The sequence below is a fragment of the Macaca mulatta genome, chromosome 6 (genome assembly GCF_049350105.2).
Source record: "Macaca mulatta isolate MMU2019108-1 chromosome 6, T2T-MMU8v2.0, whole genome shotgun sequence".
NCBI lineage: Eukaryota > Metazoa > Chordata > Mammalia > Primates > Cercopithecidae > Macaca > Macaca mulatta.
In genome coordinates, this window is record NC_133411.1 from 35,389,925 (window position 1) to 35,414,648 (window position 24,724).

The 24,724-nt window shown below is 41.2% G+C and overlaps 1 protein-coding gene across 3 annotated transcripts; it reads right to left on the reverse strand.

Annotated features, from left to right (window-relative positions):
* Positions 1 to 2,817: 2,817 nt before the first annotated feature.
* On the reverse strand, positions 2,818 to 22,327 carry AMACR (alpha-methylacyl-CoA racemase). Of its 3 annotated transcripts, none has more exons than XM_028849129.2 (5): positions 20,540 to 20,728; positions 19,986 to 20,129; positions 18,818 to 18,978; positions 12,695 to 12,881; positions 2,818 to 3,572 (listed from the first exon to the last, which is right to left on the reverse strand). In XM_028849129.2, the coding sequence occupies exons 1-5, from the start codon at positions 20,604 to 20,606 to the stop codon at positions 3,163 to 3,165; spliced, it is 969 nt and encodes a 322-aa protein (XP_028704962.1). In that variant the 5' UTR covers positions 20,607 to 20,728; the 3' UTR covers positions 2,818 to 3,162. The 3 variants fall into 3 exon arrangements, with proteins under 3 accessions (XP_028704962.1, XP_014995288.1, NP_001253926.1); NM_001266997.1 differs by lacking the exon at positions 20,540 to 20,728 and adding an exon at positions 21,872 to 22,191 and having other exon boundaries at positions 2,881 to 3,572; XM_015139802.3 differs by lacking the exons at positions 18,818 to 18,978; positions 20,540 to 20,728 and adding an exon at positions 21,872 to 22,327.
* Between the last annotated feature and the right edge of the window lie 2,397 nt (positions 22,328 to 24,724).

Below are 24,724 nucleotides of genomic sequence, written 5' to 3' on the forward strand. Positions count from 1 at the left end.
GAAGCTCCGGGAGCAGGCTGGTTTTATGTAAAGACATAAAACTAGGTGCTCATTGTTAGCTTGTCTTCTTTTTCAAAGATTGGTATAAGAAAGGCTTCTAACTTAACTCAGTCCAAGGAGACACAAGACGACTCACTGGGGGCTCCTGAGATCTTTATTTCTGGATATTGCTGTGTGTGGGTATAAGATCCAGAACTTGCTACTAGCCTGAGGAGAAATCAAACACATGGAGAATGGAAAGCTGACAGCCCAGAAAACCGCAGGGAAACAGGCCCGAGTGACTAGACACAGGCAACCCTAAAACTGACCGTCCCTCTGGACTCTAGGTAGTGAGCCAACACGTTTCCTCATTATTTTGGATATTGTGTTTTGCAGTTGAAGGCATTCTGATTCAATATAGGTGAAACTATTTTGCAAATTACATAGTGTGATGCAATTGTTGCTAAAGTTCGAATGTGCTTACAGGGATATCATGAACACCAAGACTAAAGGCCTGGATGCAGCCTATCACCCTGTTTCATGTGACTTTTATTTATCACCATACAGTTTGTGGCATTTCACCATTTCCTACATTGTAGAATCAAGAATGTAAATAAGTGCATATCAATGTCTTCAAGAATATATCATTCTTTCACTAGAATTTGCCACCTTCAACTGCCTCCTTCTCTTCCACTCTCCTTAAAACTTCCTATTTTCTCCTTACCTGTCCCCTTTACTTATTTCTAAATCTACAGCTTGTCAAAAGTTAACTGAAAAATAGAGGTGTAACATTTTTTTGCACAGGGTCTTAGACTCTTCAGAAAAAGGAAAGTGTGGGTCACTAACAAAAGCTACTAACCTTGCTTTTATATATTCACCCTTTAAAAGTTCACAACCTACAAAAACCAATTTTTCATTTGAACATTTTGTGTAAAGTCAACTAATTACAGAAATCAATGCTCTAAGCTAGCCTGTTTATTTACAGATTTTTTGCCAACTTGCTTTTATCCTTTCCCTCACTGGTCGATTGAACAGCTATTTTTTTGAGCACCTATTATAAAAGTAACCAAGGTTAAAAGATTTGGTTAATATCCATTAGGATAGTGCTACTCAAAGTGTAGTCATTGAACCAGAATCATAATCACCTGGAAGCTTGGTGGAAATGCACATTCACGGTTCTTACCCTAGACCCATTGCTGTAGAATCTCTGGAAAGGGGCTCAGGAATCTGTTTTAACAGTATCTCCAAGTAATTATTTTGCCTGCTAGAGCCATTACTCTGGGAACATATGGCCTAGTGAATAATTTTGTAAAGTATAGTAAAGGCAATTACTATCCTTGCAGATGTGTATGAAGTGAGATGGAAACATAGAAAGGGCTTTAACAATACAAGCTAACACTGAGCACCTAGGATGTTTAGGCACTTCACAGGCATTGTCTTAGACATCACAATGATACAGTGAGATTTGAACCCAAGGCCCTTCTGACTCTGCAACTCATAATCACTGTACAAAACTACCCTAGGGCTGAGAAGCACAGGAAGTTTCACAAAGAAGGCTGTGTTCCAGCCCAGTCTGAGTTTGCTAGATCAACAGACTGGAGCAAAGGGGTCTTGATAGTCCTGGAAAATAATGGTGCAGTATATAGAAAGGAATGGAAACAAGAGAGACCATAGCATAGTTAGGAATTTCAGGTAGTCCAATGTAAGTCCTGGGGAACAGGAGGACAGGGATGGGCCTGGACAGCTAGATAGAAGTCTTGTTGTAAGTAAAGGTTTGATATGCTACGTAAATGAGTTTATATTCTACTCTGTAGGAAAAAAGACCACCAAAAGATTTTTGCAGGACTGAAAATTCAGTGTGGTATCAAAAACATACCCAGTGGAGTAACATGATAATAATAATAAGGCAATGATACTAGAGGTCAAGGCTGATAGGGCAACTGAACTGGAGTCTTGGGAAGAGATAAGAGGGGCCTGAATGAAAAGTGCAATGGGGGATAGGCAGAGGGAATGGATTCAAGTGCTGTTAAAGTAGAATTGACAGCACTTCACTCTTGAGATGTATTCATTTAATACATATTTACTAAGTTTCTGCTATGCACTTGGCACTATTCTAGGAACTAGGGATTTTACAATGAACGAAACATACAAAATCCCTCATAAAGCTCCCATTCTAGTGTGTGTTGGTGGGCTGGCGGGGGTGGGAGGGGAGACTGGGGTTAATAAGCATATATGTCAGTAGTGATATATGGTACAAAGAAAAACAACATAGGGAGAGGGGATGGCAAGTGATTAGGTGGCTGCCATTTTAGACAGAGGCTAGGAAAGGACTCTCTGCAGGGGGGCAATTGGGCAGTGGCCTCAGTGAAGTAAGGATAAGCTGAGGACCTATGAGGGCAGAGATAGGCATGGTGGGAATGGAAGCAGGAGACTTGTGAGAGAGAAAGACTTGCCTGGCAGGACGCAGATGATGGCACAATCTGAGAAAAAGAGGCATGTCAGTGAGGCTAACAGGCAGCTGCACAGAGAAGGCCGGCTCTCAGCAGAGAGGGTTAGACAGAGGGGTGGGAGTTATCTGCCAGAAACCCGGAGATCATCTGCCAACATTCCCATTCAAAGACACTGACTGAATGATTTCCTGTCAAATTAAAATGGTCAGACTTCTCTATTTAAGGACATTCATTTTGGTAAACAATAGAGCCAAACATATTTCAAAGATTCACAAAATGCTATTTAAATGGTATTTAAAGGGTTTTCTTAGAAGCGTTACAAAATCCTATTTAAATGGTATTTAAAGGGTTTTCTTAGCGTTGTACAAACTTAAAAGGACAAGTACACTTTAGGGAAAAAGAAAGCTTTATTTCATAAATTATGATATATTAACTCATTCAAAATATAAGTCAAGAATCTTAATATCAATAGATTATATCAAGCAAACTGGAAGGCAGAATAACTACCACAGTTTAGTATAAATACCCAAAGTATTTATAAATCAAAAGCCCTAATGATAACCATTTTTAGAATTCAATCATCACTGTAGAATCAGAGTCTGTAATTCTTTTCTTGATTAGAGTGGTAGGACACTGCAATACTGTTCCTCCATGTTTCTATGCATACAATGTTATGTGTTACTCTACACTTTAAATGCAGTATTCAAATTCACTTGAGCTGTGGGCCTGGAAGTTAGAGGCTAGCTTTTACCTTATTACTTTCAATGATTTTATCTGACTTAAGCTGATCAATCTCTTCGCGGCTGAATCCAAATTCGTCAAGTATCTCCTCAGTGTGTTCTCCTACAAAAGGATCCCTTTTGAAAGAAGGGATGGCTGGGGTGTTTGACAGCAGAGGTGCAGGGCGGGGGCTCATGCTCTGCTCCTCATTGGTGATAAACGAGCCCCGTTCCTTGATGTGATCATGATGAACCACCTCCTCTAAAGTCAGAACCGGAGTCACACAGGCATCTGTGCCATCAAAGATTTGACACCACTCTGCCTTTGTCTTCTTTGCAAATACAGCTGCAAACTTCTTCTTCATTTCTGGCCAATCATCCATGCTCATCTGATTGGGAAGTTCATCAGACTTTAGTCCAAGTCCTGAGGAAAAATACAATTTCTTAAATTATCATGCTTTGAACAGAGCTATTATAATCAATAAAAATGAATGCTGAGCCCACTGTACTATGCAAAATAAAATGTTCTATAAGGGCTTCTCAAATGAGTCAAGAGAAAAAAATGTAAAGTCAGTTTAAGGTTGGAGTCAAAGGCTGGAGAGGGCAGAGGTAGTCAGACTTGTCACCACCAAGATTTTATCATTCATATTTCATCAAAAGTGGTCTGTTCTCAATGGTCTGGTTTCCAGAAATTGATTTCCTACCTCTGAGTAGATTTTGAAAAAAAATTTCCCCAGGATGTTATTAGCCAGTCATACTGAGTTAAAATAACTCCCTATTCTCTATAATGTATTCAAACCTTATAAAAAATATGAACAATTTTATACATGACCATCTCAGTTTCCAAGGAAGAAGCCTGAAGACAAATTATTTAATTCAGGATTGCAATTTTATAAATACATTCATTTATCTTCATTTGTTAAAATAAAAGAGCTAGAATGGCCAGGAGTGATGGCATGAGTATAGTGAAAGCTACTCAAGAGGCTGAGGCTGGAGGATTGCTTGAGCCCAGGAGTTCAAGGCCTAGCCTGGGCGACACAGCAAGACCCCCATCATCCATCATCCATCCACCAATCCATCCATCCATCCATCCATCCATATATACATACATATATACATACATATATACATATATACATACATTTTTAAAATAAAAGAGCCCCAAAGGGCTTTGTACTAGGATAAAGGACTTGTAAGGTAACCAAAGACTCATGCAAATTGTTCCTATAACAAACAAAACAGAAACTTATTAGCCAGCCAGTCAACAGTGGGGCATGCAGACTCCTCTCCGGCATGAAAGGAACTTGAAGGGCCCATCAAGACCACAGTGCAGAGATCATGACAGCAGCTACCTGGGGATTTAACAGGAAAAGTGGCCTCTCTAGCTCTTGACCCCGTCTGTGTTTCCTTTACTGACTATGTGGGCCTACCCCTGCAGACATGCCCAAACTCCAGTGCTGATTAAATTATACCCAAAGAGCAGGGCCACTTTACAATAGTTGGTGCAAATGTCCCTTTTCTTCTATAAGCAGGTTTTTAAAAGTGCATGGCTAAGTGTCAAATGATAACGAAAGGCCCTTTCTTTATGCATAACACTGTGTGTAAGTTTAGCCAAGTTAATTGAATAATCCTCACCTATAGAATACCTTCCTTCTCTAGCATGTTGACAATCAAGGCTAATTTTAAGTTGCTCTGAAGATGGTAAAGTCCCTATAGAGGTAAGAAGACATAAATACTGAAGCCTCTTCTTAAGGTTTTGAGGACTATGAGGAAATAAGAAGAACTAACACAGTTCCAGATTTTTGTAAGCAGTCTCCTGTGGAATATATAAGTACATTTTCTTCTGTAACCACCAGTCCCATTCAAATACCAGGATGGATAGGAGGCCATAGTTTCAGGTTATCACTATAATCTACAGGATATCTTTCACTTGTTCTTTCTTGATTGCCCTGAACTCTGTGAGTGAAAGGCACATAAAATGAGCAACGAGCAAAAAGTAGTGATCTTCACATGCTTTTAAAAACAGTTGCTTTTTATCAGACTGTGATCAGAATCATAACACTGAGTAAAGCTGCAGCCAATATGTTCTCTCTTTAACTTTATAGTTGAGACTACACAGGTCATAGTTTGTATGCTAGAAAAATACTAGAAATCAAAAGTCCCCAGATACTACCCTACCTCTAACACCCCAATTCTCCCATTGTCTACCATGGCTTCGCAGCCCACCATCTCCCATCCTGCCCATGACCCTGACCAAGGCCACAGGATTGAACACCAGTGGTTTAAGGTGAGCTGTTTGCTGTGCTCCTGACACTCCAATATGGAACTTGGAATCCAGTCCCAAGTCTCAGAATCCATAATTGTATAAATACAGTTATAGATTCTGGCTAGTTGTTATGGTAAAATCACTATGAAATTTCTGGTATTTTAAGTCAAATAGATTTCCAGGAACTAGCCTGGGGATTCAGATACCATTTAAAACTTGGGAAAGCATGTTTTGATTTCAAAAAAACTACCCCCCGCCCCCGACACACGACTACAAAAAATGCTTATTCTTTTAAGTACATGCCATAAACTTTACTGCTTTATAATATTAAGTATATAGTAAGCAGTCAAAATTCATGTTGTAAGTATTCAATGATATATGTCCAGGATGGCAATTGTAAACATTATTTTATTATTATTATTATTATTATTATTGAGACGGAGTCTCACTCTGTCACCCAGGCTGGAGTGCAGTGGCGCGATCTCGGCTTACTCGAAGCTCCGCCTCCCGCGTTCATGTCATTCTCCCACCTCAGCGCCCCTATTATTTATTTATTTAAGACAGAGTCTCCCACTATTGCCCGGGCTGGACTGCAATGGCACGATCTCGGCTCACTGCAACCTCTGCCTCCCGGGTTCAAGCGATTCTCCTGCCTCAGCCTCCCAAGTAGCTGGGATTACAGGTACCTGTCACCATGCCTGGCTAATTTTTTTTGTATTTTTTAGTAGAGATGGGGTTTCACTATGTTTGCTGAGCTGGTCTCAAACTCCTGACCTCGTGATCCGCCTGCCTCGGCCTCCCGAAGTGTTGGGATTACAGGCGTGAGCCACTGCATCCAGCCATAAACATTACTTTTATAATGAAAAATTGGAAAAAATGTAAATGAACTTGCATAGGGAATTGGTTATATAAATTTTAGTACAGGCAGGTAAAAAATATGATATGGCTGCTACATAAAATGGGTGAGGGTAAAGATCTTTTGTACTGACATGAAAGAATGTCTTTGCTATATTGTATAAAAAGCTATAAATTATAAATTTATATAATTATATATATATATAAATTATAAATTGTAAAACAGAAAATAATTGCTGGGTGTTGTGGCTCATGCCTGTAATCCCAGCACTTTGGAAGGCTGAGGCAGGAAGATCACTTGAGCCCAGGAGTTCAAGACTAACCTGGGCAACACAGTAAGACCGTATCTCTACAAAAAAATCAAAAAGTTAGCCAGGCATAGTGGCACAGGCCTGTGGTCATAGCTACACGGGAGGCTGAAGCAGGATGTTTGTGCCACTGCACTCAAGCCTAGGCAACAGTTTAAGAGCCTGTCTCAAAAAATAAAATAGAATAGAATAATTGTGCATTTGTATATGTACAATAAAAATTCTTGAAGGCCACATCCCAAATTTTCCCAAAGTGGAAGAACAAAGGAAAATTTTCCCTTCTTACTGTTTAAAATCTGTATTGCTTATTTTTTTCCTAGCAAACATATAATTTTAAATTTTTATTTCATTTTTGAAAATTGTGGTAAAATATATATAAAGTCTACCATTTCAGCCATTTTTTGGTGCACAGTACTAGGGCATTAAGTACACTCATACTGCTTTACAGCTGTCACCACCGTCCATCTGTACCACACAACTCCTGAACTTTTTCATCTTTTCAAACAGAAACTTTGAACCTATTAAACATTAACTCCAGCTCCTACCTCCCCACAGCCCCTGGCAACCACCATTCATTCTACTTTCTGTCTCTATGAATTTGACCACTTTAGATAGTTCACATAGTGGAATCATATATTATTTGCCCTTTGGTGACTGACTTATTTCACTCAGCAAATGTCTTTAAGATTCATCTCTGTTGTAATGTGTTGAAATTTTCTTGTTTTTTTTCAGGCTGAAACACATTCCATTTTATGTCTGTACCACATTTTATTCACCCATTCATCTGTTGATGGATACTTGAGTTGCTTCTACCTCTTGGCTATTGTGAATAATGTCACTATGAACACAGATATACAAATATCTGTTTGAGTCACTGCCTCCAATTCTTTTGGTTATATACTTAGAAGTGGAACTGCTAGATCATACAATTCTATGTATAATTTTCTGAGGAAATGCCATGCTGTTTTTGACAGTGGCTACACCACTTTACATTCTCATTGGTAGTACACAAGTGTTTCGTTTCCTCATACCCTTGCCAACAATTGTTATTTTGTATTTTTTAGAAATAATAATTTGAAGGCCAGGAGTGGTGGCTCACACTTCTAATCCCAGCCCTATGGGAAGCTAAGGGGGGGGGCAGATCACTTGAGGTCAGGAGTTCAAGACCAGCCTGGTCAACATGGTGAAACTCCATCTCTATTAAAAATACAAAAATTAGCCGGGCATGGTGATAGGCACCTGTAATTCCAGCTACTCAGGAGGCTGAGGCAGGAGAATCACTTGAACCCAGGAGGCAAAGGTTGCAGTGAGCCGAGATCATGCCACTGCACTCCAGCCTGGGTGACAGAGATCACCCAGCTTTTGAAAACTATCTCCTGATAAAACAGCTTTTGAAAATTATCTATTGCTTACCTGATTGTACTATAAGAACCTTGCTATCTCAAAATGTCATAAAATTCTCAGTGTTTTCAGATTTTTTTGTCCTAGAAAATAGCAGGGATGCAGCAGAGTATGTACTTTAAAAAGACTTTGCATACTTATGTTCAGAAACTGAAGATATAAATTAAAGTATGGTCTCAAAGATCTAAAACACAAAGGGAAGTAAATTAGGTATGTAATTAGTACTACCTCAAAAATTATTATTATTATTGTTGTTGTTGTTCTGATACATAGTCTCGCTCTGTCACCCAGGCTGGAGGGCAGTGATGCGACCTCAGTGTACTGCAACCTCCCCCTCCCAGGTTCAAGTGATTCTCGTGCCTCAGCCTCCCGAGCAGCTGGGATTACAGACATGTGCCACTATACCTGGCTAATTTTTGTATTTCTAGTAAAGACGGGGTTTCACCATGTTGCCCAGGCTGATCTTGAACTCCTGACCTCAAGTGATCCACCTGCCTCAGCCTCCAAAAGTGCTGGAATTACAGGCATAGCCATCGCACCCGGCCCTCAAAAAATTATTACAGATGTGGAGGTTTGTCCAGTAGGACTTGAGAGAGAAGAAATGCATATGTGATTAGTAAAAGTAGTATTTTTGTAAATAAATCTTATAAAAGAGAGATAATGCTGAGGCATTTTGGCATGGACTAGGTAGATAAAGTGCAAGGTGATTTAACATGCTATCTCCTAGAGCACAAGCCATCTGTCAGCTAAGGATCCTACGTAAACTTTGAAGGGAGATGAGGGTTAAGGATACCATAAAAGGCTATGGATGCAAAAAGAGGGGGCTGTAAAAATATCAGGGGAGTTACAAAGTTTAAACTCAGCAGAAGAACACCCAGGAGAAGGTGATCAGGAGTTAAGGCGTTGGCACGATGACCTTGCTAGAAAAATGCTGTCTTGTTTCATTTTCAGTGTTTCCAGAAAGGCTTATTCATTGAGGTGAAGTGTGGATGTGAAAAACGAGTCTGCTCCACACATACAGCAGTCCTTCTTCATCTGAGGTTTGGCTTTCTGTGGTTTCAGTTACCCACAGTCAACCGTGGTCTGAAAATATTGAATGAAAAATTCCAGAAATAAACAATTCATAAATTTAAACTGCATGCTGTTCTGAGTAGCATGATGCATGATGAAACCTCGCAGCGTTCTGCTCTATCCTGCCCTGGACATGAATCACGTCCATCCTATCCACACTGTGGGGCTACCAATCCATTAGTCACTTAGTAGCCAACTAGGTTATCAGGTTGACTGCTGCAATATTGCAGTGCTTGTGTTCAAGTAACCCTTATTTCACTTCCTAAGGGCCGCAAAGGTTGTAGGTGAAGGTGATGCTAGCAATGTGGATATGCCAAAGAGAAGCCTAAAGTGCTTCCCTTGGGTGAAAAGGTGAAAGCTCTCAGCTTAGGGGAAGAATAAAACTTGTAAGCTGAGGTTGCTAAAATTGATGGTTAAGAATGAATCTTATATTCATGAGATTATGAAGAAGGGGAGAAGGAAAAATAAATTCATGCTAGTTTTGCTGTCACAACTCAAACTGAAAAGTTATAGCTATAGTACATGGTAAGTGCTTAATACAGATGGAAAATGCATTAATTTTGTGGGTAGAAGACATAAATAGAAACATCTTCCAATTGACAGCAATCAGGTTTAGTACTATCTGCAGTTTCAGGCATCCACTGGGGATCTTGCAATGCATCCCCTAAAGATAAGAGAGGACTACCGTATATGTTTTAAAATAACAGGATACATCAAGGAAGGGAGTTAACTTCCAGAGTGGCAGAATGAGAGCCTTCAAAAACCTGTGTTAAAGCAATGAGAACACTAACAACAACTGTGAGAATTAACTTTTTCATAATTCTGGAAATTAAAAGCTTGTAGCAATCCAAGGAGCATTTATTCAAGAAAAACAGCTGAATCTCAGTAAGACCAGTGAGCTTTGTGGTGTTAGAACTTGTGCCAATTTCATCCCTCTCCCTGTGGTAGCCTTGAAAAGCAACTTCCCCTCAACTCTGGTCAGTTCTGAAAACCAGCAGGAGAAGAGACCCGAGAGGAGGAAAATAAGTTTGGAGCTTCCCCCAAAAACACCATCCCCAGAGAACTGTCATTATTTAGCCTGTCGGGCAGGTCCCTGAAAGGCTCCATTCTCAGGGCTTGTCTTTCTGTGATCTAACTCAGAGCTCACTTTGCTCTAGCCCTAAAATGCTGATAAAAAAAAAAAAAAAAAGGCATTATTTTATCACAGCTGTCTTAGGTGGTATTACTTATTGCAGCTAATGAGATGCTGACCAAAAAACTTAAAAGGAAAAAACTGGGGAATGGTATATCCATAGGGGGCTTTGAAAAGCTCCAACATATTCCTGAGAATTTTTTTTACACCTCCTGAGAAGGCCACACACATGCCCACGTGCAAGACACTGTGAATGCCCGGGAGAGATCTGAAAAGGCCCTCCTCTCTCACCTCTGGCTGACCTTGAGGCTCTTCACAAGCAAGAAGTTAAGGCACGTAGCGCTTCAGAAAAAGATGGGAGATTTATTGGTTCAAGGCATTTAAGGGCCACAGTGGCTCGTGCCTGAAATCCCAGTACTTTGGGAGGCTGAGGCAGGAGGATCGCTTGAGATCAGGAGTTCAAGATCAGCCTGAGCAAAATAGCAAGATTCTGTTTCTACAAAAAATAAAAAATTAGCCAGGTGTGGTCATGTGTGCCTGTAGTCCCAGCTACTTGGGAGACTGAAGCAGGAGGATCGCTTGCACCCCGGAGTTCAAGGCTGCAGTTGGCTATGATCACACCACTGCATTCCAGCCTGGGCAACAAAGCGAGATCCTGTCCCCCAGATTAAAACAAACAAGCAAACAAAAAAAAGGCATTTAAGGACATTTCTGTCCAATCATTAGCTGAAGCTAACACAGTTGACTTCGGTGGCTGCACACGCCAAAGAATATAGATTTAATTTAAGAAAATCATTAAACAAACAGCAACAATAACAAGTGCAGGACTGAGGTCCTGAGGAGTCCTGGGAGGTTGTCACATTGAATTATTTAAAATGTGCAGTACTGTTTTAAAATTTTACACATTTATTTTCATTAAAACTTATTTAAGTCACTTTGGACCCAGCATGTCCTTAGGTTTTACCCATTCATCCAACTTCTCTGCTGTGAGACAGCCAAGTTCAACGGCAGTCTCCTTTATGGTCGATCCATTTTGGGGTGTTGTCTTAGCAATCTCTGCTGCTTTGTCATACTCTATATGAGGGTTGAGAGCTGTCACCAACATTAGCGACTTCTTCATTAGCTTCTTGATCCTTTCTGTATTGGTCTGGATTCCCTCTATGCAGTTTTCTGTGAAGGAAACTGAAGCATCCCCCAGCAGCCTGAGTGTAACACTAAGTTTTTAATCATCATTGGCTTGCAAACATCCAACTCAATATGGCCACTGCTACCTCCAACAGTTACAGCCACACCGTACCCCATGACTTGGGCTGCAACGATGGTCATCGCTTCACACTGAGTAGGGTTTGCCTCGCCTGGCACGATACTGCTTCCTGTTGCATTTTCAGCAAGGTCAGTTCTCCCAGACCTGGCCAAGGACCAGAACTGGTCTGCTGTCTTCGTCAGACTGCAGTTGGTAGTGTTCATGGCTCCACAGAGCTCCGCCAGAGCATCATGAGCAGCCAGAGCTTCCAATTTATTTGGAGCAGTGACGAAAGGCAAGCTTTTTAATTTCTGGACAGAGAGGTACCCTTTTTGATCTAGATAAACCATTCTGTTCTTCTATAGTTTTTCCAACTATATTTGAATAGGTGAAGTTAGTATGTTTAATCATAAAATGCTTTCAGTTGCTTGCAAACACAATTATTCCATCAGATGAGAACACATCAAAAATTTGAAAAATTAAAAAAAATCATTCCAGCTATATACAAATAACTTTTAGTATATGCATCTGAAAAGTTACCAAACATAACAATGAAACCTGAAACTTGTAGTAGAAAGGTAAATGCACTGTGATCAGCTTTCACACCACTTCAGAGTATATTCTGAAACTTCTTAGATTCTACATTATTTATAGAGCGAATTTTAAATTCAAACATTTCTCAGGAACAAAATGACTCCCATCCAATTACTTAATTAGAGAAGAAGAGATCCCAAATTTTCTTGCTAATTTATGGCAACTTGCCAAGAAGGCAAGAATCTGCAAGACAGGTAATCTGCAAAGGCATAGTGATATAGTAACATATTCTAACAGAATCTCTTTTGCCAAAATCTTTCCATGCTCTGGTGACTTCTGACATTGAAGTGCCATAAGGGACATCTACCAAGGAATAACAGCTGGTAGAATATTGAATGGAAAGCAACCAATGTGGGCAGATCATTTCTAGGGAAGAGTAAGATCTGGGCACACACGGGCAAGATTATCCAACACAAGCAGTGAAATGAAAGCACCGAACATCCTACAAAAGGGGTTATTATTTTTAAAACCCTCAGCCATTTTATAGACTAGTAAGACTGCTGGTCAATTTAAAAGCCATGGAAAATGCCCCACATTATACTGATGGCTATAATTAGATTAATTTGAAAGTGGCTATATAATAAAAGACATCATAGATTCCAAAAGTCTTTAAAATAGAACCAAAGAACATCTACAGCAAAAGGGGAGCTGAGGGAGACACATGAAGTTTACTTACCTTTGATCAGCAGCTCGTAGAACTGGGGTTCTATTGCTCCAACAGCCATGAATTCCCCATCTGCTGTCCTGTAAGTCGTATAGAAAGGTGCTCCACCATCCAATATGTTCTGTCCTCGAGGTGCTTCCCACAGACTTGATTTCTGAGTTTTCCACAGAAAAGAACTTAAATATGCTGTTCCTTCCACCTTTGAGAAAACAGAATACAAAACAAATCCAGATAACTCAAGTGTCAAAGCATGAACAATTTCTCCTATTCAAGTTAAAAAAATATTTGCATAAAAATTCTTATCTTAGAGCATACGAAGATTCTACTTAATTATACAACTTCTCTGGTATTTCCAGAAAGTGAGTTAGAGCAGTTTGTATTAGAATAGCAATTGGCTGCACTATTCAGTTCTGAAAATACTGTAAGACTTAGAAGGAATGACTTTTGTTCTCCATTTCTAATAAGATTGGCAAAATGCTGGTAATTTTTAGCTAGGTGAGGGTACATGGAAGATCACTGTACTATTCTCTCTACTTTTTACAATGTTAAAAACTGCCAAGATAAAAAGTTAAAAATTAAAAGAGCTTTTTAAAATGCATCTCCTGATCTCCATACCTATAAACACACACAGATATAAGAACCATAGCACATTTTAAAGGTAAATCTCATAACAGTAAAATTTGGCTTGTTCTAGCTCCATTCCAATCCCAAGAAAACTGTATTTGAGTATTTAATATATGTTATATTTCATAATCACTAGAAAGTTATAAAATAAACTAACAATACGGATGGCAGGTATGTGCATTTTCTGAGTCCAGGTAAACCGGTTTGGGAATGCCACCTTCCCACTGAGTCCTGAAGCAATTACACGGTAAAGTACAATTACCACAAGGCTCAAACTCAAAGGCTGGAGGCACTGGTCTATTTGAAGAGGACCATGCTCTGATCTTTATGTCTTTTATAAGCCTAATGTCTCCAGCATCCAAGGGAGAAGGCCCTCAAAACATCCTTGTCTTCAAAGTTACCAACAGAGGAGACCTCGTTCCAGCTGCTAGCAATTTCTCAGTTACTGGCTGTGAAACAACCACAAAATGTATCTTTGGATATATCCAATTTTCCCTTTTAACTTGAAACTTCATACACAACTGAATTTATGGCTATGACACTTATTATCACCAAATAGCTGAGTTCATGTAAGTGGCCTACGGCAGTGCCTTTCTTTGAGGCTGGATTACAGAGATTAATTAGAGTTCCACATTTATACACATACACACACATATATATACACATATGCATATATATGTGCACTATTTTAAATATATTTTATGTTTGTTATTTAAGCACATATTTAAATGTATCCTATACCAAATTCTGACTCATCAGAGCCTCAACTCATTAACATTTGTTGCTAGACTTTAAAATACAGCTTTTCGGCCGGGCGCGGTGGCTCAAGCCTGTAATCCCAGCACTTTGGGAGGCCGAGACGGGAGGATCACGAGGTCATGAGATCAAGACCATCCTGGCTAACACGGTGAAACCCCGTCTCTACTAAAAAGTACAAAAAACTAGCCGGGCGAGGTGGCGAGTGCCTGTAGTCCCAGCTACTTGGGAGGCTGAGCCAGGAGAATGGCGTAAACCCGGCAGGCGGAGCTTGCAGTGAGCAGAGATCCGGCCACCGCACTCCAGCCTGGGTGACAGAGCGAGACTCCGTCTCAAAAAAAAAAAAAAAAAAAAATACAGCTTTTCCTTCCAATTTTGCATAAATATTACCTTGTATTTGAAACACTATTAAGGAAAACTTTTGCTCTGCATGGTTCTCCTCCCCTCTTAATTTGTGCTTACTCATACAAAACCAACAAGTTAGCACCTTCAACAAGCAAGTGCCTGCTTTCCGCTCAAGCTTTGTTTCTCTCAGAGCCTAATGCCAAATCAATAGGGCAATAACAGATGAACTGGAAGTGAGCTAGCTTGTCATACAGTGCAAGAGAGAGTTTCAGCAGAGAGTTCTGAATACTGTTTATTTGACTTTCATGTTCAGGCCAAAGAATGTGAGAAGTTTTTAGACACTGTAGTGAGTTGACCTGGAAAGAAAACGTTTTTGTTTTGCTTCATCATAAATGAAATGCAATCTGAAATTTTAAGCAAGTTTTTAAAAATGTACGTTTTTTTTTTTTTTCTTTTTTTAAATGGAGTATCACTCTTTTGCCCAGGTTGGAGTGCAGTGGCACAATCTCAGCTCACTGCAACCTCCGCCTCCAGGGTTCAAGCGATTCTCCTGCCTCAGACTCCCGGTCAAAACGAAATATAGTAATAAACTGAATACTGAAAGTGATGAGACAATCACCCATAAACTCTAACTTCCAGTGCTCGTGTTCAGAACAGCTTCACTGGTCTGACAAAATAATATATAAATATTGAGTACGTAAACATAAAATGTTTTATGCTAATAAAATACCCCTTTAATCTCTTTTATATGTTGAATGTCCTAATGAGATTGCTGAAAAATAGACGTGTTAACAGTTACAGGTCCAGTTGGGCCTACTCAGGACAAAAACAAGCTCTGGTTCAATCCTTAGCATCAGCGTCGGGTACAGGCCAAGAAATACAGCAGGAACCCTCCTCGTCTCATCCTAAGGCCTGGCAGTGGCTACCCTGGCACACGGCTTCTCTTGCCCCATTACTCATACACCATGCAGGCCACAGTCGAGAGCCCCCTGACACAGGGAAACTGCAGCCTCAATTTGCCACCAACCTTTGATACTGTTAAAAGAAAAACTTTAGATAAATTAATTGAAGAGTTTGAGCAAAGAATGACTCACGAATTGGGCAGTCTGTGGAACCAGACTAGGTTCAGAGTGACTAGTGTAGTCCTGTGGCCAGAGAGGACATATGGACAGAAAATGGAAAGCAATGTAGAGAAAACAGAAGTGAGGTACAGAAACAGCCAGCCAGACTGGTTACAACTGGGCCTTTGCCTTGTTTGAACACGGTTTGAACAGCTGGCCGCCTGTGATGGGTTGAAGTACGGCAGCTGTGATTGGCTGAGACTTGCTGCTTATTACAAAAGTAGGTTACAGTCTGTTTACACATCCAGTTAGGTCACAGCTCACTATGTAAGAGAAACCTTTAGGTGGAACTTAAAATATGTAAGGGGGCAGCTTTATGCTACAGTTAATTTAACAACAATGTGCTCCTCATGTGGGCCCAGATTGACTGTAAATACAGCAAAACACACTCCATATTCCAGAGTTATCTTAACCACAGTTTCCAAGGAAGCAGCACTACAATAAGGCAGACTCCAGCTCTTCACAGGCAGGCCCAGGTCTGGAATTGTGCTGCTAAACAATGTGAAAACTTCCGGCCTATTAGAAGGTATCTGCCTCTCCCAATCAGCTTCTACAATTGCCTGTGCCACAACGGTTCCTAGTGATGAAGTAATGACTATGATTTACTGATTCTTTTAGCCTTAAGTAATTAGCAAATACTTGCTATCCCCTAATGGAAATATGAGCCCAGAAGAAAGATGACAACATTTTCACATACCCTAAAACCTTACTAACTTCTTTATATTATTTATTTATTTTGAGGCAGGGTCTTACTCTGTTACCCAGGCTGGAGTGCAGTGATGTGATCTCGGCTCACTGCAACCTCTGCCTCCTGGGTTCAAGCAATTCTCATGCCTCAGCCTTCCAGGTAGTGGTACTACAGATGCGTACCACCAAGCCCAGCTAATTTTTTGTATTTTAATAGAGATGGGGTTTCACCATGTTGGCCAGGCTGGTCTCAAACTCCTGACCTCAGGTGATCCGCCCACCTCGGCCTCCCAAAGTGCTGCGATTACAGGTGTGAGCCACCATGCCCAGCCAACCTTACCATCTTCTAATCATTATATAATTCTGATTAGCTACATTCTGCTGAAAGCAGCAATCACCTTTTATTTATATTTGATGATACTCAATTGCATCTCTTCAGTAAATTATTCAAATTATTACTAGAGAAGTATCTAGCCTGAAATTCTCCTTAACACTCCCAAGGTTCCATTTCTGCTCTTAGTTCATTCCTTTTGGACTCCAGGGACCATGCCCATGGGGCAGCAGGGGAAGTTGTTGAAAGCAGTGGCTTTAGGGTCCAACCGCCTCAGGCAGTGCTTTGGACCCTTTCCCGTCATCTGCTTTAGAGGAAGGCAGTTAACCTCTCCGAGCCTTCAAGTCTTCAATGCCAATGACAGTAGCACGTCTCCCTCAGGAAGTTGTGTGGATCACAGAAGCCCTGTGGAAGGTACCAGTCTTGAGTTTGGCGGGTACTGGTATAAAGCCGGTGCTGCTATCTCATGCAGCGACTAGGCCATGACTACGCCAAGAGCTGGCCCACAAAAGATCAACCACGCTCCCCTGCCGCTGGTATACACTTCAGAGAGGGCACACAGGAAAGTGTGAGATGTGCCCTGATGACAGTGTCCCAGAGGTACATATTCAGTACAGGGCGGGTCATGATTCACCATGAAGAGAAGGAAGTGCAGGCTGAAGCTTTGGAGATGAGGGGTTTCTGGTAGAAAATGGATTTTGTGAAGATCATCAAGGACCCAATTCAGTTGACACTCTCAGTCTCTAAACTCTTGAGGTATCCACCAACATTTGACCCTCTGACCATTCCTTTCTTTGGTTTCCATGACAACACTCCATTCTGCTTCTCTCCTTAGCTGTCCTCAGCCCTTGCTTCTCTTCTCTGCCTACGCATTCCTTAAATGCCAGTGTTCTGTCCCCTTTCCTAGTGGATCGCATAGTCTCATATGGCTCCCAAATGACTCTGAAATCTGTTTCCAGTCCCTAACCTCAAGTATCCCACCTGGATATCTCAAAGGCACTTCAAAATTGAAATGACCAAAACTGAGTTCATTTTCTTCTAGTGAAAATAATCACTATGACAAACTTTAACAGAGGGCCCACTGTACGCCAAGCACTGTTCCCATACTGAACAATGGATGAACTCATTGAATTCTCATAGCATCTAACAATGCTATGAGGAGGATGTCATTATTATCTCATTTTACAAAGGAAACTACAGCACAGAGAGGTTAAATAACTTGCCCAAGATCACAGAGCTAGTAAATGGCAGAGCTCTGATGGAGGTAGTCAGCTGCCACTCTATGCTCTGACCACTGTGTCCAGCAGTCCTCCTTCAGGACACTAGCAGGTCATCCAAGCCAGAAACCTGGGGGCCAGCCTTAACTTCTCCCTCTTCGCTCCCTGTCAGTCCACTACCAATTCCCAGCAATTTTATATCTCAAATGTCCCTTCAATGCAAACCAACTCTACTATTAACTGCTTTAGTACTTGCCCTGATCCCTTCAGCAATAACCCAGTAATTGGTCTCTCTACCTCCAGTCTTGTCTCCTCAAATCTATTCTCCGTCCTACCTCCAAATTTCTGTGAAAATGCAAACATGCAGTGGTGGTGCTGGAGTGGGCTCTCTTACCCACTAGCTGTGAAATCTTGAGCAAATGGCTATGCTTCCATTCCCTCCTCTTTAAAACAACAATGCATTACAAATGCAGTTTTGAGAAGAAGAAGAAATCACACAGGGAATGTGCTCAGCAGAACATGAGGCAAGCACTCAGTGGATGACAGTGAACAAACAGAAGCGCTATGATATCAGAGCATCCCCTGCAAAACACAGCAGGAACGTTTAGACGGGGAGGTCCATTTCACCTCAGCATCCCTAAGAATTTTCTCTACCTGCTGAGGGAGACTTCTTGAACTTTGTTTGAATGATGACTGCTTGAAAATGATATACTAAGCACAAGAGATACTTGGGGAAAATTGCTGAAATATTTAGGTTGGCAAATACTTGGCAAAACCTGCAAGTACTTTTGCACCAACCTAAAACAACATAGGAATCAGATGAGTCGCAGAAAGTTTACAGAACTGACTCCAAGAATAGATGATCAAAATATGACATTCTAACAGATACATAAAGGACATGAGGCTATTTTAAAAAGAAAAGGATATCTTGGTAACTTGGATTGAAACTTCAAATGTCATTTATCTCTTGTCTTCTTAAAAAAAAAAAGATTTTAAGCAGCCGTATCTTAAACTTAGGGACAAGTGGCAGGCATCTACCCCAATTAATACTTACCATATTTGCATCAATGACCTGACCCTTGCCAGAGCGTGTGCGTTCAAAGAGAGCCATCATGATGCCCAACACACACATAAGACCACCACCAGCAAAATCAGCCAGGAGATTCAGCGGGGCATACGGATTCTCACCATTTCTGCCAATTTTTGAGAGAACACCTACATCATTAAAAACAAATTGAATGTCTCTTTTAAATTTAATCTCTTCTTAAAATAAATATGTGAGCATCTTAGAGGAATAAGCAATCTCTCCAGTAGATAATCTAAGTGAAAGCTAGTATACATCACTTTTCTAAGAGCATAGTCAGTAAACTTATAAACAGGCTTTCCCTCAAGACGGGATCCTTGCTTTGTTGTTTTCCTTTCTAAAACCTCTTCCAACCAAAATTTTCAAATATTGCTAAGTTTTCACTCACTCACTTTTGGAAAAGAAAATGCTTATTTATTCTGTGGTTTTAAACCAGTAAATGCACTTTCATTCTTATTAGAAAGAAATGCAAGAAAATACTTGTACACAAGAAAAGAAAAGGAATTTAATTTTTAAATAGATGTGAAAAGCCAATTCTATTACCCATTTCTTTCCTCAACTTTTAAATGTGTACTCACAGAAAATCTGAAACGTCCTGTAGTCAATAACACACAGTTCTTAGAATTCTGGAATCAGGCCTATCTCACATGTTGTCATAGGCAAAAACACTAATAAAGTGATACTAGGACCTGAAAACCATGGGCTTTTTCTAGCACTCATAGAAGTCTGAAACAATGACTCAGGCAATGATTCTCAAAATGGTGGGTAGAGATTTTGGGGTGGGGCGAAGTAGCTGTCAGAATTGCACTATGTCAACACTTTCACACTACAGAGCAACCATCCCTAGTACCCAGTAAGCCTCTTAATTCCTAGCCAGGGCTTGTCTGAGAACTGACTCAACAAATGTAGTAAATAAATGATGGTAGCGGGCATGTATTATCCTTCAAATGTGTTAAGGGGTGGAGTGAGGGAAGGTTGAGAATGATTGTTTCAAGACCCAAACCAATCCATTTTAAACACCCATGCTCTCCTGATTCTGATAAATATTTAAATCTTCACCTTTAAAAATTATTGTTAATCAACATACCTGTAGATCTTGATGGAATAAAAGTATAGACTAAATTTTTTTTCAACATACCTGACAAAGCCAAATAGTTGATATCATGGCCAGCTAACCGGGAGAAGCTTCCTGACTGGCCAAATCCAGTCAGCCTGGCATAAATAAGCCTTGGATTATCCCGCTGCAGAATCTCTGGGCCGAGTTGGAGTTTCTCCATGACACCTTAAGAGAAAAGTAACAATCTTCTTAAGAGAGTATGAATTGAGGATGGAGATAATCCCTTCTCTGAGACAAACAAAATAGCACTATTGCAAGTAATATTAATAACATTTGCTGTGGGCTAATGGCATGTTTACAGCAGTTAAGGCCCCAAAGACTGAAGCCACCATTTCTGGAATGTGTGGCTTCTTTCCAGGATGTAATTTCTCCCGGTACATCCCTGTTTCCCTCTAGGTTTATCCAAGCCTATTTATTCAATCCCCAGAGCAGGGTCTCATGCCTTTAGTAAATCCCTTTTCTCTCTTTCTATACCACATCAGTGTTTACCACATCCCACCTCAGCTGCACTTGCTTGTACATCCATACACTTATCTTCCCTATCAGCTCATGATCTCCTCCTGCAGAATTCACACCTGATCTGTTTCCACAGGCGCTAAAGTTCCTAGCATTAGTACCTTCATGAAAAAGTTTAGCACCCATCTGTAGAAAGAGAGGTTAGTGACAATAAGACCTGAGAGTTTTTAAGCTATCAAGTATAATATTTATAGCACAAACCCCAGGTAACCTGCACCTGAAGGTTCCTGGAATTAAAAGTAATCAAAATTACATAATAAACTCACTGTCTTTACCTTCCTAAGGCTAAAATAAATCACAGAAAACCTCTGGTCATCTACCTAGATAAACACCAGTCACAATCCCTCACCCAGAGGCTATATCCATAGTCCCAGCCAACCTTCCTCCTAATAACAAGACCTTGGACAAGCCTCCTTCATCTTGAATGGAGCATTCTTAAATTATTACATAATCTTAATTATTAAATCATTATTGTTACAAGCCTCAAATATGGCTATGAGGGTTAAATGAGTTAACGCATTTAAATAAGCCTGGTGTCCCGTATGTCAAGGCAGTTGCAGCAGGGATGGAGAGAAATAGTCCGAGTGGGCTAAAGAGCAAAATGACTGTATCGATAATCATTGAAATTGGATGTGGTGAAAGGAAAACTGGAGTCCATGATGAAGTACAAGTTTCGGATTCAGGCATTCACTGAAATAAATAATACAGAAGGTGGAGATGCTGTTTTAGAAGGAAGAAGGAAAGGCTCAGTTTGGGATTTGTAGAAGCTGCCTGGCGGACAGCCTTGACGGCAATGCCCAGGACCTGTGTATGCCAGTGTCTGCGGTTCTGAAAGGGAAAGTCTACAAAAAGGTGAAAATGATGGGAATGGGTAACGGGGCTCCAGGTAGCAGATGCTGCGACTTAGAACGCCAGCGTTTCAGGCAGGGAGCGTAAGCCTGGGTCCGTGGAAGGCTTGAGGGTACAGCACTCCAAAACTGTAGCCGAAAAACCGCCTATATGCAGTTTTCCAGGAGGGGAATCCTATGGCTTTCATTAGATTCTTCCAGGGTTCAAGACCCTCAATTAATTAAGAAAGGCAAATACAGAGCGTTTCTTAGCAAAAAAAAAAAAAAAAAAAAAAAAAAAGAGGAACTTGGGAAGGAGTCAGAGAGGCCAAAGGAGAAACCCAGCAACAGCAGTATCTCAGAACTCAAGTTTTGGACAATCAAGTTGGGGATGAATGATCACTAACAATACCCTAGGAGGCAAAAACATCTAGAAGGCTGGGGCCGACAAGGGTTCTTGCGGCAACAGGGCAAAGGTGTGGCGGGTGCAGCCTGGATCGAATGGCCAGGCCCCCTCCCCTCCGCGGGAACTTCCACAGAGCAGCCCGCGGGGCCCGGGCTCACCGCTGCGGAAGGGCTCCAGCAGCACGTCCGACCGCGCGCACAGACGCCGCAGCACAGCGGCTCCCCGCGGCTGCTTCAGGTCCAGCGCCAGCGAGCGCTTGCCCCGGCCCAAGCGGCTCACGTCGTAATGGGAGCCCGGCCGCTCCACGCGCACCACCCGCGCCCCGAAGTCCGCCAGGACCATAGCACAGAACGGGCCCGGGGCCAGGCCGGCCAGTTCCAAGACCAAGATACCCTGCAGTGCCATGGCGCTCCTCAGTACGCCCTGAATGAGACCGAGCAGCCCCTTGCTCCCGCCCAGCAGCCTACAGGAAGCCCTCCCCAGGCGGGGCGCCCCGCCCCCAGCCCCGGCGCCGCGCCCCCAGCCCCGGCGCCGCGCCCCCAGCCCCGGCGCCGCGCCCCCAGCCCCGGCGCCGCGCCCCAAATGCGCCACCCCTGCCCCTCTTTTGTGCGCCTGTGCGAGCCCGCGGAGTCTGCGCACTGGCGCGCTTCCCGCCCGGTCTCCCGGTACTGCCAGTGGCAAATACGCTAGGTTACTTTTCTTTTTCTGCAACCTAAATTGCTGAGTCCTAAATTGCAGGGACTGACCTTTGGAGTTCCTGCCTGTTACCGTCCTCTCTGGACGCTTTTATTGCCACCATGGCGATCCCCAGCCGTTGTACCATTTGAGCCCCAAGTCCTGCCGTGCTCTAGGGAAATATATAACGTAAACACATAAGAACAAGGCAAAAGCGTTTTCTTCCCTAGGCTGCAGATTGTCTTTTTCACCGCCCCTGCTTAGCTAGCTAGCTAGCTGGCAATTTAATCCAGAAACGGCTTGCGATCCCTCGTAGATGCACTCATTTTGAGTTACAAACTCTGGATTACGTGTCTTTTTAAAAAAGTTCAGACTACACTAGGAAAATTATTTTAGTATCAGAAGAACATCAGGGGTGTGGTGCTCATCAGAGCTAAATGAGAACGCTTTAAAAATGTTAGTTTGTCTTCTGCCATTTCTACAGAAAGCTGCAATTGCAGGTTTTCAACCTAATACGTGATATTTAAGAAAAAAAAAAAAGCAATTGCACATAGCCCCACTGCTTTCACAAATCATTTTCTCTCTACTAGATACAGCCTGTCAGGTGGCCTAACGTAATTTTTGACATCTCTAGGAATTTGAATAGAATCAGAAATAGGTGCCAGAGACATGCCTGCACTAATCTTGAGTATGGGTTTATGTATTTCTCAAGCAAGTGATTAAATCAAAAGCAAAACTTGGCATGATTGTAATCAAGATCTTTTAGGCAAGAAAGTCATGATGAGTTTCAGAATTATTTTAGGACTCTGTGGCTTTCTCTTCATAGAAATAGAAAAAAAAAATCCTGAAATTTGTATAAAACCACAAAAGATCCTCAATAGCCAAAGCAACACTGAACAAAAAGAACAGAGCAGGAAGCAACACACTACCAGAATTCAAATTATGCTACCAAGGTGTAGTAACCAAAACAGCGTACTATTGGCATAAAACAGATGCAAAGACCAATGGAACAGAATAAAGAACTCCAACGTGTATTTACAGCCAGCTGATTATCAGTAAAAACACCAAGAATATACATTAAGGAAAGGACATTCTATTCAATAAGTAGTGCTGGAAAAACTGGAAATCCATATGCAGAAGAATGAAACTAGACCCCTATCCCGCACCACATACAAAAATCAACTCAGAATGGATTAAAAGACTTAGATGTACAACCCAAAACTATAAAACTACTATAAGAAAACAGATAAAACACTTCAGGACATTACCTAGGCACAGATTTCATGACTAAGATTTCAAAAGCATAGGCAACAAAAACAAAAAATAGACAATTGGGACTATGTTAAACCAAAAAGTTTCTGCACAACAGAGGAAACAACAGAATAAAGAAGGAACTTATTGAATAGGAGAAAATATTTTGCAAATTATTCGTCAAACAAGTGACTAATATGCAGAATATACAAGAAACTCAACTCAACAGCAAAAAATCAAATAATCTCATTAAAAAGTGGGCAAAGGATCTGAACAGACATTTCTCAAAAGACATACAAATGGCCAACAAGTATATGAAAAAATACTCAACATCACTTATCATCAGGGAAATAAACATCAAAACCACAATGAGATATCATCTTACTTCAGTTAGACTGGCTATTATCGAAAAGACAAAAAATAACAAATGCTGGCAAAGATGCAGAGAAGAGGAGCTTACAGACACTGTTGGTGGGAATGTAAATTAGTTTAGCTATTATGGAAAACACTGTGGAGGTTTGTGAGAAAACTAAAAATAGAACTATTATATGATCCAGCAATCCCACTACTGGATATATGTCCAAAAGTATCAGGGGAACCTGCCCTCAATATTTCAACATAGGTTCTTTTTATTTTCCCTAAGTGTCGGCCAGTCTGAGAAATAAAGGGAAAGAGTACAAAGAGAGGAATTTTACAACTGGGCCACTGGAGGTGACATCACATATCGGTAGGTCTGTGATGTCCACCTGAGCCACAAAACCAGCAAGTTTTTATTAAGGATTTCAAAAGGGGTGGGGGGTGTAAGAACAGGGAGTAGGTCACAAAGATCATATGCTTCAAAGGGCAAAAAAGAAGAACAAAGATCACATGTTTCTGAGGCCAATAAAGATCACAAGGCAAAGGGCAAAGCAAAGATCACAAGGCAAAAGGCAAAATCAAAAACTCCTGATAAGGGTCTATGTTCGGCTGTGCATGTCTTGATAAACATCTTAACAGAAAACAGGATTCGAGAGCAGAGAACTGGTCTGATAAAAATTTACCAGGCTGGAATTTCCTAATCCTAGTAAGCCTGAGGGTACTGCAGG